Genomic DNA, 15,675 nt, shown 5'->3' with positions numbered 1-15,675 from the left:
CCTAGCCTAGTGATTGACACTGCCCAAACCTATAACCTTTTCCTTGCTCGGGCTGAGCACAATTCTGAACCGAAAGCTACAGACTAGGTGCTCAATGTCCCAGGTGGGAAAGGACCTACCTCCCACCACTCTATTCTCACTCTTAGGGTGGCCTAAGATAAACTAAACCCAAAGCAAGTGAAGGACACATACACTGCAAGGCGATACTAATAGGCAAAGCATCGTTCGTCAAGCTTCAGTTGCTCTACGAAGGGCTGGAAGATTTCGGCAATGTATACCGCGCTGAGTTCACTGTGTCTCTGAAGAAAATGAGTCCACTGATCATCACCCCCGACACAGCTACACAGTGCTTTGGGTTCGGTTTATCGTGGGTCACCTAGCACCTAGTATATGGCCATACTTTCAACTAACTCTCAACTACGCACCTGAAGGTACTTGACCTCCTTTTCGAGACCCTCGATCTGCTGCTCCTTCTCCTCGACCTTGCGTCGCATCACACTCGTCTCCTGCTCCTGCAGCTCGAACTGCATGCGCAACTCCTCGAGCGACACCTCCTCGTCGCTGTCGCTGTTGTCCGGCAGGCTGTCGCGCTTGCCGCTCAGCTTGCGGATCTGCAGCATCAGCGTCTCGTTCTCCTGCTCGATGTTGTTCAGCTTGCGCCGTATCGTCTTGTTCTCCTCCTCGGCGAACCGCAGCTGCTCCCGGAGGTCGGTCTCGCGCTCCATCGAGTCGTACAGGTCCTTGCACATCGTCTCGTAGTCCTTGCCCATCACGGCCTCCTTGCTTTTCGAAGCCTGCAGGAAACGTGCGGATAGATTAAGAAACGGCCGGAGCATGTCCTCACGTGGGAGTGCGAAGAGACTCTAGTGATTCGGGGAAACGTACCGGTCTCAGGGAGTGACATCGTTTGAGTACTGAGTCTGACCACGAGCTAACGACAAACAGGCATTTAACTCACTATCGAGCTTCGCGTGTGAAGTTTCCACAGTGAGCCGCACTTCGCTCATTTCTTCTTACCACTTCCCGAAGCAGGGCTAGAGCCATTATTCAAATATTTTACTCTATCTTGTCGTCTTAATAAGCCGCATTTATTGGCTTAAAATAGTCCTTGCGCCAACCGCTTTACACGACGCCTATGCTGGCTTCACCTGGAGACTAAAACCGTGCAAGGAAAGGCGACGGAAGCGCTGGAACAATGGAGAAAAACGTATTTATGTGTTACAGGAGCTGTTTAGACGGTATGGTGCCATGTCACGATACTTTTTTTACAAGCAGTACCACCATTAAATAGACGATCGCGCTTTTGTAGGTGAACTGGCTCTCAAAAGGGTGGCGTCCTTTGACGCGACACCACCGTGAAAGTTACACTGCAAGAATTTATGTTACGCGAACAGATGTCCATCTGCGCCTTATTTCGCACAAAACGATTATCTCAGAATGGAAGATGCCTACTTTAGGGGCTGTTCAATCAACGGGGGATGTAACTCGGCAAGGTCGATGACGCTGCGAGTGCAGGAAGAGATTGCAGATAGTAAAGCAGCTGCACAGACACGTTGTGTGTTGTCTAGTGCATTAGTTTGGCACCATAATTAGCACAAAATGTATATACAAGACAAACTCTTGTTCTCTCGTTCATAGCACCACTAGTTAGACAATTAAATGGTCTTTGAAACTTTTGCCACATCGTGACGCGTGCGCGCAGGTATGTAGAAGACAATCCGAGTTTATTTTTTCCGCTGGTACTGTTCCCACTCTTTCTCTCGAGAGCAGCTTTAAACGTTTACTATAGCTTTGACCAAAAAAAAAAAAAATATGGCCAATAAGCATGTTTGGGCCAATGTTTTGAGGAACAGTCGGTGCTTGTACACTCACTCTTTTTTTTTCGCTATTAATATGCGCGCAGTTGCTACTCAGACAGTTACAGTGGCTCATCACCAAGAGCGCAGCAAAGAGAAATAAATAAATAAACAAACAAAACCGAGGACATACAAGCATTTCTTATTAGTTGTGAATGCGAAATGCAAATGTCCAATTGAACGCCGCTGAGGGGTCCTTGGAGTTATGAACTCCTCGCGAATAAGCGAGCCCGCTGCGACGCTTGGTGCGTTTTGAATTTACCTCACCCAGGCGCGGTTAAAACGCAGGTGAGAGCTTGCGCGGACAAGAAACGCAGGGATAACACAGGCTTTCGAAAGCGAGCCCTCACGCAACGCCTGGCGCGTTAGCGCACAGCAAGTCGACCGTTTCACCCACTCTGATCCGTCGAGGCGCACTCATGCCGTGGCGTCGCAGCCAATGGGAATTTGTCGAGGCACGCTCGTGACGCAGTGTCGCAGCCAATGAGACTTTAAGTGCCGTTTCGCGGCTGCAGACTGACGCCGGCTTTTTTGTTCAATGCGCCATTTGACGCTTTCGCATCAATAAGTAAATAAAGGCGGGTACATCAGCAAGGGCGATTTCTCCTCCCGGGAACAGCTTGACAGGTGGTGATGAAAAAAGCTGATCAGCTATCTAAGGGGATAGAAACCTCCTAAGAAAATAAATGTAAATCATCGATCAGCGTCATCAGCCACGTGCGCCTTCTGCGAGCAGCCATTCTCGACGCCAAAAGACGCTGACCGACTAAACGTTCAGCACTTGCGCGTTCATTCTCTCGGCAACAAAATTGTATAGAAATATCAGAGTGAACATCGAAATTGTTTTCAAGCAACGAATGCGCAACTTTACTTATGGGCATGTAACGTTATTTTATGTCTAGTGAAACACTTATGTTCGGCGCAATGCCTAAATAGCCTCTTGAACATAACTTTGATTGCACGCTGTAATATCCCTCCATGCAGGTGATGTGTTGCGTGCATCTGTAGGTTCGGTTTTTGGATTGCTTCCGCAGATCGGGAAAGTGACGCCTTTTTTTCACGTGGATTGGAGACGCGCGCAATTGTTTTGCTTATAAGCGCCGAACAGCTGCCAGCTCCCTTACAGCTGTATCCGTGATCAGCAGCTTTCCTTTTCCCTGTCATGCAGCGCATCCGGAACATGCCTATGCACGAGCGAGAATATTTTTTTTCTCGCCATGACGGTTACACACCAGGCTGCTTGTCCTTTGCCTCGCACTAAAATGAGTGAAATTAAACTATAAAGGAGTACCACTATGGCTCTAAGCGAGAAAGGATTTCTTTGCAAGGAGCAGTTTGAAACAAAGCGCTAACATGGCGTATCCTTGAAGCTCTCTTTCACTCGGGTGCTTTCCCGCTCCTGCAGTCTCGTCTAGCAATAGCAGGGCGCCTACAACATACAGTATCTAACACTATGAGCGCGCAGCAACTTGTTAGTTGCTTGGAATGTTCAGCCTCAGATCGGTGGGGCTGAGTGTTGGCATCAAGAATCAATATTATCCTAAACAGTGCAACGCTAAGATGAATGATCGTCGGAAAAGCTCACCACTGGAGACGCTGCCTGGTAACCAGATGGGCGTGATGCTGAGCTGTTGACGAACTTTCCGGTCATACGATTCATTTTAACAAATGTGTCTTCGTGGTACCAATGTCCACATTCGGTACGCAGGCCTTATTGTACACAAGTATTCGCAGGCAGTAAGAGCGCGACGATTCTGGCCTTTACTGTCACGAGGGCAGAACTGAATCGCTAACACCGAACCAGAATTAACGGCAGCGTGCCGCGCGTTGTGGCTGCGAATGCAGCAGCTTCGCCGGCAGATGGCAAAAAGAACCTGCATGCGTGCATTCCAGAACCTGCTGCTGGTAGGTTGTGCGCCCTTGAGCAATACATGTACTTTTCGTTCAAAATATTGAACATTCGTGCACCACTCGTATACGTCGGAACACTTGCTACAAATTTAGTCTAATTTCTAACAGTGTACGGTACGGACATGTTTTTGTTGTCCAGGTTGTTCTTTTTTTCTTTTCACATCGCGGCAAGACATTTTCCAGCTCTGTGTAATTGCTCATGTGCGTTACATTCACGTGTAATCTGTTCCACGTACGTGGTTTATTTACTTCTGTCTTCGGCCCATCACGGTTTGTTGGATATAATGACGACTTGTTTGTCATCTTTCAAGCGTTCGCCCAGCAACTTTGTTTCGTTCTTTTGTTTCAATCTGCGATGACTCTCTTGGAAACAACCGTGAATCTTCCCCGACACGCCCAATTTCCCATCTCATTGAAGCAATTAACCGTCTTTATGTATCAGTCACTCTGTCCTTCCTTTCATTATTGCAGGCAAATAGTATTGTGTCTTGCCCCGGAATCATGGAAACCATGATGTCACACCGGTCATGCACACTCATATGTGGCGTAATTTTTGTTTCATTTTCTGCCGGTGCACCTGCGCATGGCCCCACCTGACGGAAAATCGACAACTGCTACTTTAATGACGAATTAGTTGCATACTGATTCAGACACAATAGTTGAAGGATTAGAACGCCGGAAATGGGGTCAGCAACACTATTGAATTATTATATTATTGATGACTAATGAGATCGTTATAGCGGTTCAATATTTAATCACTGTGCATAGGAATCAAGCATGAGGCAACGAGAGTATAACATCTTTCCTTCCTCCGTATAATAGCGCTCACTGTGCAGTCGAATCAAAGGTATACTACACAGTATGTATTTTCTCACAATTTGGTGCAGCTCCTCTCAGAAAGAACATTGGACATATAGTATGGTTCTCTAGGGATGATTTCTGTTTCAAACTTTCTTCTCAAAGTACCTCTCGAGGAGTAAAGTTGGGTTTTGCGCTCACTGACATTTATTTTAACACGAAATAATCAATAAACCGCACTTTAACCTGTGTGTGTCGCCATACGTATACAGATTACATTTAGAGAGAAACACTCAACCTGTCTGTGCTTTTTTTTAAACATTCTATTCAATTATAGCTTAAAGTTTGTCAGCAGAACAGTTGCATGGAAGCTTTCAGGTGTTTAATTACATTAATTATTCGCATGATGAACGTGTCATGACAAAGTGAATTCAATAAGGTTGGCATAAAAGTCACACTGACTTTCAGAACCGGAAAAACTTAAAGTAAACAAATCCATGGGCAGCTTCCGTTTCCTGGAGGCATAAGCGCTTCGCTGGACCCGCACTAAGAAACTGGCGCCATGTTACTTTCTAATAATCTGCTATTTTGGCTATTACAACACCTTCAAGAGCACATCTACCTTGATGACTTCCGTAATGGAACAGCTCGTTATTTGCTATTGCAATATCGCTTCAAGAATGAAGTCTACACAAAGTCTAACCCTTTAGGTTATCCCTTTAGGTTATCTTTTTCGTTCAGAACACTGCGCAGAACAAATTCGTTCTTGGCAACAGACATCGTCAAGGCGTGTCCCCTAATATTCCTTGCCACTTTTCGTAGGAGACACAAAGTGAAAACGAACATTGTCCACACCAAGAGTTCACAAATTTTGCTAACTGAATTTGCATGTGCAGAATCGTCGGGCCTTAGCCTTACCGTTTTCAAATGACTTCATTGAACTTGCTCGTATCTTTAGACATGTTATTTGAGCACTACGAAGATCTGACACAACTACAACATTTTTGTCGACATTTCACCATGTTTTATCTGCTGCGTTGGTTCAAGACACTCCACACGAGAAGCCACAGCGCCATAGTTCTTAAGTGTGGTAGCAGACAACGCCGTTCGGCAACGCTGGCTTTGTTCCGGAGTTTAAAACTGCCTGTGGTATAAAGCTTTGTCTTCGTTGGTTTCCACAAAATTACGCTCCTTAAACAAATAAGAAATCGCATGTGCCACGGAACCGTCTTTCGCAAGACTGCTGCTTCTACCATCTGGTTTTATGCTGTGCCAACTCGTTAGCCTCAAGCGCCTTTTGTTTATAAGACACGCGTATTGCTGTAATATGTGGACGTTCAATGTTATTATTATTGTTGTTTTTTAAGCGACTGTGTCTACAGCGCACCTGCTAGGCTTAAAGCACCACCTATTCATCAAGCTCTCCCAGAGGACCCCCGCTGTTCTGTTTTAATGCCAGACGCAGATGCTTTGGCAAGGTTTCAAGTGCCAGCATGTGTTCGCCGGCAAAAAAGCGCGCCCAGGTTATTGTCCAAGAGAATGTGACTGCGCCATCCACGTCTGCTGACAACGGAAGGAATATTGCATTGTGAGGGAACGCTTTATATAGTTAAGCACTTACTTGGCTCACAGTAACACCTTTGGCCCCGCTGCTCATTTGTTTCTTGAGAGCGGCATTGTCCATCTCGAGCTTGGTTTTCGCATCCTTGAACACTTCCAGCTCTGTGGCAAGCTTAACAGAGAGCTCGTTCGCAACGTGGAGCTCGTCTTCGAGCACTTTCATCCTCGTCTTGTCGACTTCGATTTGCGCCGTCTTCTGGAGCTCCGAAAGCTTGTCGTCCAGTTGTCCCCTCTCGAGTTCCAACTGTTCGCAGCGCCTCTCTGCCTTGCGCAGCTTGAACTGCAACACGCGGCAGTTTTTCGACGTCGATTCGAGTTCCTTCTTCAGGTCATGGTACTCGCTCTGCTGGTCTTCGCGGTACGAATCCTGCAGTTCTTCTAGCTGCTCTTCGAGGTCCTGCACCTCCTTTTTGATCTCTTCGTTCTCTTCCATCAGCTCTTCGCACAACGTCTCGGCCTGCTGAAGTTTCACTTTTAACGCTTCCGCTTCCTTCTTGACGTTTTCCTCCAAGTCCCGCTTGTCTATTTCCTGCTGGAGTTCCTTCACCTCCAGCTTGAGACACTTGTTGTCGTCTCTGAGTTCTTCGTTAATGGCCTCGAGCTCATTGATCTTAGACCTCTGCTTCAGTATCTCGGAGGCCGTCTTCTCGAGCGTCTTCTTGTCAGTATCGGTCACCTCCGACCGCCTCTTCTGCATCTCGAGCTTCTCCTTCTCGAGCCTCTGGACCTTGTCCTCGGCCGCCGCGAGCTGGCTTTTGAGTTTGGCCACGGTGTTCTCCATGTCCTCGTAGCTATCGTAGTATGCCAGCGTGGTGTCTGTGGTTTCGGTCGTCTCCGTAAGCGCCAAACTCCCGTCATCGTCGTCATCATCGCGTTCCTCCTTTTGCTGACTGGCGGTGGTCTTCACCTTCAGGATGAACTCCACGTCCGCCGACGGCGACGCGACCGTTTCGGAGTCCGAGGGCAACGAGGGAGACGGGCCCTTCTCCACTTCTTGCGCCTCCACGATCTTGATGCGCTGGCTTCGCCTGCGTTCCTTCGCGCCGTACGAAGACGGGCGTCGCTTCTGTTGCTGCTGCTGCGTTTCGGTATCACTGCTCTGAGACTCCGAGTCACTTTTGTTCACTTGCAGCCGCGACGAATCGGCGGAGTTCCGAGAGCGGCCGTTCGTTGCCGTCTCGTCGCCGATCTCGGCGGAGAGCGGACGGCGCCTCCTGAGTTTGACGCTGGTGACTTCTTCTTCGGCCTCCTCACTGTCTTCCGCGGTCCGTCTACGCCTCAGGACAGCCTTGGCCTCTTCTTCTGAAGCGGCGTTCGCAGCGGCGGCCGCTGTGGGCGGCTTGGCGGCCTTCGGCTGTCCAGCTGCTGGCGCGGGGCTCGCCGGCGAAGGCGACGAGCCGGCAGCAACACGTGTATTTTGGGGGCTTGGACCGCTGTCCCTGCGGCTCTGGCCGGGAAGCTTCCCCGGCTGACGTTCATTCGTCGTCGTTTTGGCGGCAGTTGCGGGGGCCGCTGCGGTTGGCTTGCCATGCTCGGAGACATCGCGGAAGCAGCGCTTGCACCTAGAGGCCTTGGCGAAGTGGGGCACGAATCCGGGACACTCCCCGGCACTCATTGTTCCGCCGCGTCACGTTCACATCATAATACGGCCGACGACGATCGATGATCACGTGCTCGAAGCTGCATCACCGCGACAGAGCCCATTGCCGAGGACCGGAGCATGCCGCCACTGCGGCTAAGAGAAGGCCAGCCGCATTTTGCGTGCATGCAGCACGGGAAGAAAAGCGACGCAGCCCGGGGCTCTGTGCGCGCAGTAAGCCTTCGCAGAAGGGATCCATAAATACCAGCGCTAGGACCGACCGAGGCGGCGAGGTATTTTTGGATTCGAGACATGCCGCTGCGGTGGCAGCCCCAGTGCCGCGTCAGTTCCCGGTCGTCCGTCCTGCTGCCTTGCTGAATGGCGGGAAGCACGCACTACAGCGCACGGAGCGCCCTCTAAACGCTGGCGCACGCCGGCGCAGGCACTCCCCGCTTGTCTCCTGCGTCCTCGGTTGGCCGTGGCCACAGCGTGGCGCGGCGCCGCTTCATGCAATCGGTGCGACGGCACCCAGCCGCTGACTCCCACAGCTTCACGCATCAACGGCGATAAAATGTTGACGTAATCTACGGTTGCCTCAACAGTGGCATACCAGAGGAAGCGTCCGAGGGAGGTAGACCTCAACCCCACCTTTCGACGCACGGGTTTCTGGTGTATCGCTCCTTACACTTCCTGCCTTAGAAAAAAAAAAAAAAAAACACCTTCCGGGTGGGAAGGGGCGGCAATTTCTGCTACTGTATCTTTGTATTTCCCTAGTTTTAAAACGCTCATTTCATGCCCACAGTAAACGTTTGTATGATTGAAATCCAAGTGAGAGTGTGCGTCAAGACGAAGACAAGTGCCCATCGAAAGCAGCATGCATTTGCACTGTCATGCGATAAGGGCCACATGCCCAGATACCTACACAAGGCATAAAGCCCTGTCGCGGGCCAGTCTCGCTGCAGCCGACCTTTTTCATCCATCGCACGCTTGAGAGCAACACAATAACAGTGCGCAAGCACCCCGTCACATGGTATTTTTTCATATTTCGCGGGCTTTCTTTGGAACGCGGTAAAAAAGGACCACGTGAGATATATCGTATTGGAAACAATTTATTGAGAGTTTTCTGAAGTTGCTCTAGAACTTTGCATATCACACTTCGGGTCGGCAGCCAATACTTAAAAAATTGATTAATTAAAAATAACTAATCCGTTAATTAAGGGGAAAATAAAAGATAGCCTGAGTAACTCTAGGCCAGTGCCAACATTATGCATTCAGTTCAACTCGCGTCCGGAGTGCCTTTCATCTTTAAAGCTTTGGCTCAAGTTATGTGGGACAAGCTGTATATGTCGAACATCACGATTGGCTGGCGATTGCTCTTATGAACAATTCTAGGATAAAAATATTTTTGTGAATGTGGGCCCTAGATAATGCTGCCACGCTGCAGTAACGGCCAAAAGCATGCCACTGACCCAACATATGAGTTAAGAATCTAACTCCTTATTGCGCGGACTTCCCACGCCCGAAACACTCAAATCAAAGTACAGCTGTCAATCATGGAATCGAATCTCACGTGTCAAGTTCGTCTTCTGCTTATAGATGTCTCATCCTAGATTCCAGATTAATCACTGGGAGCTTCATTGAATACAAGAACTGACGGAGTGGCTCATACCCAGTGCTCCAAGTCGGCATCAAATAATTTCATTGAACAGCGTTACCTACCCAGTTCGGCATCTAAAGGGAGACATGTCGGCGTGGAAGTGGTTCGTTGAAAAGCGGCACATGTGTACATATTCCCACATACTCAGCCACGCAAGTTGGTCCGATGGTTGGTTTCAAACCCTGTTCCTTCATCACAGCAGCCCGATGATAACCATTCGACAATCCAGTGGCCCAGGTGGGAGAGAAAACGGTTACATATACATACATACACACACGGAACCCAAAGAAAGTGCGTGAAGTACCCAAGGAATGCTAACGCATTAAAACTTCCGGTTCTGGCTCGGTTCCGAGATGGCGGAAAACATATTCGTTTGGTTCCGTTCCGATACGGCTCAAAATAACAATTCAGCTCTGTTGTTCGGTTCATCTCCGGTTCGGTTCGATACCCTGATCTCTGGTGCTCCCGTATATTCGAGAATGTATACACTATTCCTGACGCGCGTGCAATTTGATGGAACACGAACTTCGAATTCTGTCGGCGCATCTAGCGGCCAAGCGAGAACTTGATAATTTGTTGAAAATAAGCACGAAACAAACAAAGTAAAACGATAGGAAAACACAAAGTAAATCAAGAACGCCTAGTAATACGGTTAAGCGTCATATGAGAAACGTTACGAAGTTAAATGCACAGACCTGAACCAGTTCATTGAACATACGATTGCGAACTCTACGTGGTTGCTGACTGGCTATGGTTTTGGGCGGCTAAGCACAAGGTTGCGGGATCGAATCCCGGCCACGGTGGCCACATTTAGATGAGGGCGAAATGCGAAAGCACCCGTGCACCTAGATTTAGGCGCACGTTAAAGAACACCTAGTGGTCCTAATTATTCCGGAGTCCCCCACTACGACGTGCCTCAAAATCATATCGTTGCTTTCGCACGTAAAACCCCGTAATTCTTTTATCGAATTGAGTGTGTCTCCTTTAATGAGAAGCCCTGTGCATGATTACGGTGAATAGCATAAGTAATCTGCGCTTTTCGGGCTGTTTCTTCCGTGTTTACAAGAGCTAGGCAAAGTTCCGTCAGGATGGTCGGTCAGATTGGAATAACTTGTGTGGTCTATGGAAACGCTACAAAGTCGTGCAACCTCTTCATGTGGGCCATAGTACTCCGAAGACTTTTTTTTTTCTTTTTTGGGGGGAGAGGATGTGCCGCAAGGCTATGTGAGAAATAAACTAAATTAATACGCGTATAAGTGCTTGTAGGTCTGCATAGAGCAGGAACTGTAGCAATGTATCTGCAAACTTATTGTCCGGCTCCCAGTGTGTGTAGTTTCCAAGTATACCTGGCTTCAGTCCCGCTTTCTTAAAATCCAAATTGTGATCACCCGAGTTCCAGGGCACAGCCAAAGTATTTGTCCAGACGTTGGCACAGTAGCCGACCACTTGGATCACGTTCGTTGGTTGACTTCTTGTGAATCGTTAACGGATGGTCTAAGGGCAACTCCAGTCCGAAGCCTCCGAAGATGTATTTCCTGCGCCTGGATAAGTGTAAGTTGTAACGTTTTATATGGTAGAGCCAGGCGGCCCCTATTGGAGCCAGGACACAGCGGTAAACGACATCCCCATTTCGGAACGCTCCCGAATGTCTGTAAGGGGACGGACTGCATGGCCTCTCTCTGCATAAAGTTGCTGCACATCTAAGCAGCCATGGTGCTCACGGGTGAAATGAGGTTTCGTTTCAGTTCGTGGTGTTGTTCAAGTTCAACTGAATTTCAATGCTGAAGTGATAATTTTGTTTGCTCGGTTCTCCCAGACCAGGAACTAAGTGTGAAACCTAATGCAGGCAATGTGAAAACCTAATGCCTTCGTTTCTTTTTTTTCCCCACTTTGCAGCGTTCGCAGCGTGAAAAACAGATTGCACGTTGGATATCCCGTGTCTGGGATATGCAAAGGCAAGCGTCTCGTCGGTCCAGACGCAAAGCTCCGATTACATTGCAGATCATATGAGGATACTCGATACATCCTGCGTCACTTGTTTTGCATATTTTCCTGGCACGCACGATAACTTCGTCAGGAGCTAAGAAATGGTATGTTCACCCGCGTGCCCGAGCTGGCCGGTTTCCCCGTGACAACTTCCGCAAAAAAGAAAAAAAAGAGGACAATGAGGGAGAGATGTATGTCCTCAATACAGGCCGAGAAAATCATGCGCAGTTTTGATTTTGCATGTGAGAAGAACTTAGCTGCCACGCTGAAACTGGACAGATAGAAAGCGCCGTTCACACTCGAGCTAGGCCGTGATCAAGTTAAGAAAACTCATGGGAGGAGGGAGCACAGCGTGACAATGTCGACGATTGCCGTTTGCCGCTTTTGGTTACAAATACGCGAGTATTGCGGAGCTTTCCCACGCCTTGTTCAGTAGGACGGGTTTTGAGAAACTGAAGACGTTACAAAGCCATCCGGGGCACTCTTTCTTAAACACATCACTGCAATAATTAATAAGAAGCCGCTACTGTGCTTGCTGTTCATGCCTTGTACGCAAAAATATCTGAAACCATTTAAATTTGTTACGAGTTCATGATTAAACCACACAAACATTTTACATATTTAATCAGCACTTTAACATCTCGCAGTGTCTTGAGAATACATGAGTATAAAACTGTGACGACAAAACCAAAGCGTATACACGATCGAAACGGAAACTGTGAAACAAATAAGACGTTTTCGTCTTTTACAACTAACGCTGTTAGCGAGCCTTTGTGCACACGCCCACGAGCAACATGTGTGGAATGAAGAGGAAGCTTTAGCTCGAGGGCTCCTACCTAAATACAAGGGAAAGGAGAAATCGTTTTCCTCAGTCCCCAATCAGGCGTATTTCCGAGAAACGTTCGTGAGACGTCCGACTACGGACATCCAGACGCCCGATGGGCATCTCCACAAATCTGAATGGCATACTACTAAAGTACACAAGATTGTCCCGTGCGAAAAAACAAGGCATCCTGCTGAACGTCCTGCAGACGTCACTCTCGGACATTCGGATATATATCGGACGTGAAAATCTGTACTTTTTTACTTTTAAACATCCAGAGGACGCCCATTGGACGCAGCGCTCGAATATATGACATTCACTGGGTATCCGTGGCACGTTATTTGGCTTGTTGTTGCCTATGATTGTTTCAGGCGGTACAGTTTTTGAATCCGTTCGTTTACTGTGCATGTTGCTGTGTAGTGGACAGTAATTTGCATCGGAATGCATCGGAATGTTTACAGCGGGCATAGACCGAATGCTACGCATTATATCTGCAGCTATTACACGTACGACGCTGAGTAAAACGCCTCGAAGTGTATTCCAGTAATTGTTTCTGTCCGGAATAAGTTCTTTGTTAATATAAGTGTAATATGCATGATGTTCCCTGCTGTTGCCTGCTGTAATAGGTGTGAGACCTTCATCGAGCGTTTCTCGCCTTTAGTGACGCGTCTTCCATCAACCACTGTATTGATGGGAAATAAAGAAATATATATATATATATATATATATATATATATATATATATATATATATATATATATATATATTAAATATTATATGAATATTAATAATATTTACAATATATGTCTTCCGCGTGCAAGGATGCATGCATCGCGTGCGAACGAACGCGTGCCCGTGACCGTTGGAAGTACCCTGGGTAGTTCCCTCCTTCAAGGCCTTACGTCTGGCGCAGCTGGGTATTCAACTTATCAAAAGTTTAAGTGTAAATGCTATAAAGAAATTAGAAGTTTCGCCATTCGGGCGAAGCCTTGAATGCAATAGCAAGGTCTAGCGTCCGCTTGAACTTTTCGGGTGGTGTTTTAATTATACTCGCGTCCGACCAACGCGGAAGCGACATACGCGGGTGTACCAAAATTCCTTGCACACTTAAGTGTTTTAACACGCCGTGTAGTGTCTGTAATGCCATCGCACAGGCGCCCGTAAACTGCACGCGTAAGGAGGCGCGCCAGTGAAATTTCATCACATTCAGGTTTGAACGCTGATATTGTTTTGAAATTTTAATATTTAGCAGTCTGCGGAGATTTGAGATAAGATTCCTGCGCAGTAAATGTTATCTCATGACATTTGTGTGTGGGCTGCCATTCTCAAAAGCTTGAGGAATAATTTAGGCAAGAACGTAAGACGTGGTAAGAGCAACTTTAGTGACGGAATAGTCTAGCAAAACAACCAGCATATTATACTGCAAGGGTGAGCATGTAGCATACATACACCTAAATATATGCGGGGCCTCACGGCAACGCCGACGGCAAAAATGCGCTTGTAGATGTCCATATAATTGCTATCGGAATAAAACATATTGGAATTAAGAACGTTGTATGCATGATTTGGGAACGCTATAGAACCTCATAGTTTCTTTTCCGGCAGTTTGAGATTAGTTTTCGGGCAGGCGATTTTTACAGCTTTGCGTTACAATTTGAACATTTCAGAAAACATGTTTATTTTTCTAGAAAACTAAAAGGCCGAACCTCTGTGTGACCGTCTATTCATATGCGTCAGCGAAAACAGGTCAAAGGGCGATGGCTTGGAACTTTCCTTGTAGCTCATAACCTAAACGTTTATGTGGATTTAGAAAAAGCGTTGTCTGTGACGCCGACACACAACCGCTTGACAGGCCGTTTCTTGGTACACGTTCGCAGAACATATTTCGCACGCTGATTCCTCCTTCCAATCATGTCCGTGATGACGCGTTTTCGGGGCCTTGCCGACTCCGTCGCTGTGAAATCTACTGGGCGTTTTCATTTTGGTGTGGAACTCCTGGATATCTAGAGGACGTCGACGGGACTTCCAAGCTGAATATGCGACGGTCGCTGCCCAGTAAGCTGTTCTGAACAAGTGGCGCTGCATATATCAGGTGCTTTTTCTTTTTTCTCTTTAGCTGCGCCAAATTTTTAAAAATTGTCTATGGCTGATAGCGCAATTCTGACCCTTCTGATTACGGGTGAATGCTGTTGGCTGACCTTTGCGTGCACTAAAATGTCTTTAAAGTTCTTGTTTCGGCGATAGGTAACCCTGGGTACATCCGGGAACGCTTTTCGCAGACGCTTGTTACTTGATAATATTGGGTGGTATTTTCTTAGGATGTTGTTTATGTTTCCATGGAGTGCATTAGAATATATTGTTATAAAGGCCGGCGGTCTGTCAGATTCTAATGTGGGCTGTCTCTTCGCCAATTCCGACTGTCTCTCCAATCTTGACGCGGCATCATAAGCTCTATCGAGAGCAACTTGGGGATAGTTCCTTTCTGCTAGCGTTGATTTAAGGTCAATATCCGTCAGATATTGCTGGTCCACTGATTGGGCAATTTGTCGGCATAGAATCTGATGAGGTTTGTTGCACACTTGAAATCTTGGGGCTGTAGGAAGCAGATTTTTTATTTGAACCGTCAATTTTTTAATGAAGTTTGTTGAAAACCGGAATAATTCAAGCGACGAAAGTATCAAAATTGCAACTTGCCGACTTAGATACCATAAATATAGCAATTAAAAACGATACCACATTTCTGTATACTGCACCTCATGTAAATCTAAAGCGGGCAAACTTTATGTATTTTACACCACTATGAAATACATACCTAACTCAATCGTGAATAGGGCCTTTTCGAAACCCCTGTAAACATTGTAACAAATTCATGTAAGCTGTAAGTTATTGTTTCAAGCGTGTCCGCCTTAGATGCTCTAACGAATGCAGCTTACTGAACCGCAGTTTCTGTTTCTAGTGCGTAGTTACGGATTTATAAACTTTATGCTTCTATTTTTTTTCTGAAACACCGACATCGGGCAATTTTTGTAAATGCAATTCCTTCCCTAAATCAAACTTCGAGTTGCTACTGTCACTAGAACATACTTTCTATATCAAGTGCAACAAGGCTTCGTTTCGGAGGTTTTTTCATCAGAGCATTTCTGCGTTTCACATGCATTTGGATAGGTGACATCGGAGTTGGCCCCGAGCTAAAGCTTCCCACGTAGGAGTCAACGGAGTCGCTCAAGCGCGTCTTCCGCACGGTGGCGCTACCTTCTGACCGTCTAGCAGACGATCCGCAAGTGTGCAAGATCCCCCTTACGATGCGCCAAACTCGTATTCGATTGGACTATGTTGTCAATTCTAAATGGTGCACAGCGAATAGTAGTTACCTTAAAGGGAAGCTGAAAGGTTTTCCAGAAAAAATGAGTGAACATCTGTACATAATGGTTTTCAACCCTCAGAA

General features: G+C 47.1%; 1 protein-coding gene across 1 annotated transcript in view; it reads right to left on the bottom strand.

Annotated features, from left to right (window-relative positions):
• The window catches only part of LOC126536292 (uncharacterized), a 64,689-nt gene extending 55,956 nt beyond the window's left edge, over positions 1 to 8,733 (bottom strand). Inside the window, exons 1-2 of the mRNA XM_050183194.3 lie at positions 6,187 to 8,733; positions 426 to 794 (exon numbers count right to left, since the gene is read on the bottom strand). Of these exons, the coding sequence (XP_050039151.2) occupies positions 426 to 794; positions 6,187 to 7,800 (1,983 nt within the window). The 5' untranslated portion in view covers positions 7,801 to 8,733. The remainder of the gene's footprint in view (positions 1 to 425; positions 795 to 6,186) is intronic.
• Positions 8,734 to 15,675: the final 6,942 nt, after the last annotated feature.

Source organism: Dermacentor andersoni, chromosome 4 (assembly GCF_023375885.2).
Source record: "Dermacentor andersoni chromosome 4, qqDerAnde1_hic_scaffold, whole genome shotgun sequence".
Classification (NCBI taxonomy): Eukaryota; Metazoa; Arthropoda; class Arachnida; order Ixodida; family Ixodidae; genus Dermacentor; species Dermacentor andersoni.
The sequence above is the reverse complement of the archived record's forward strand: the minus strand, read 5'-3'. Positions and strand labels throughout refer to the sequence as shown.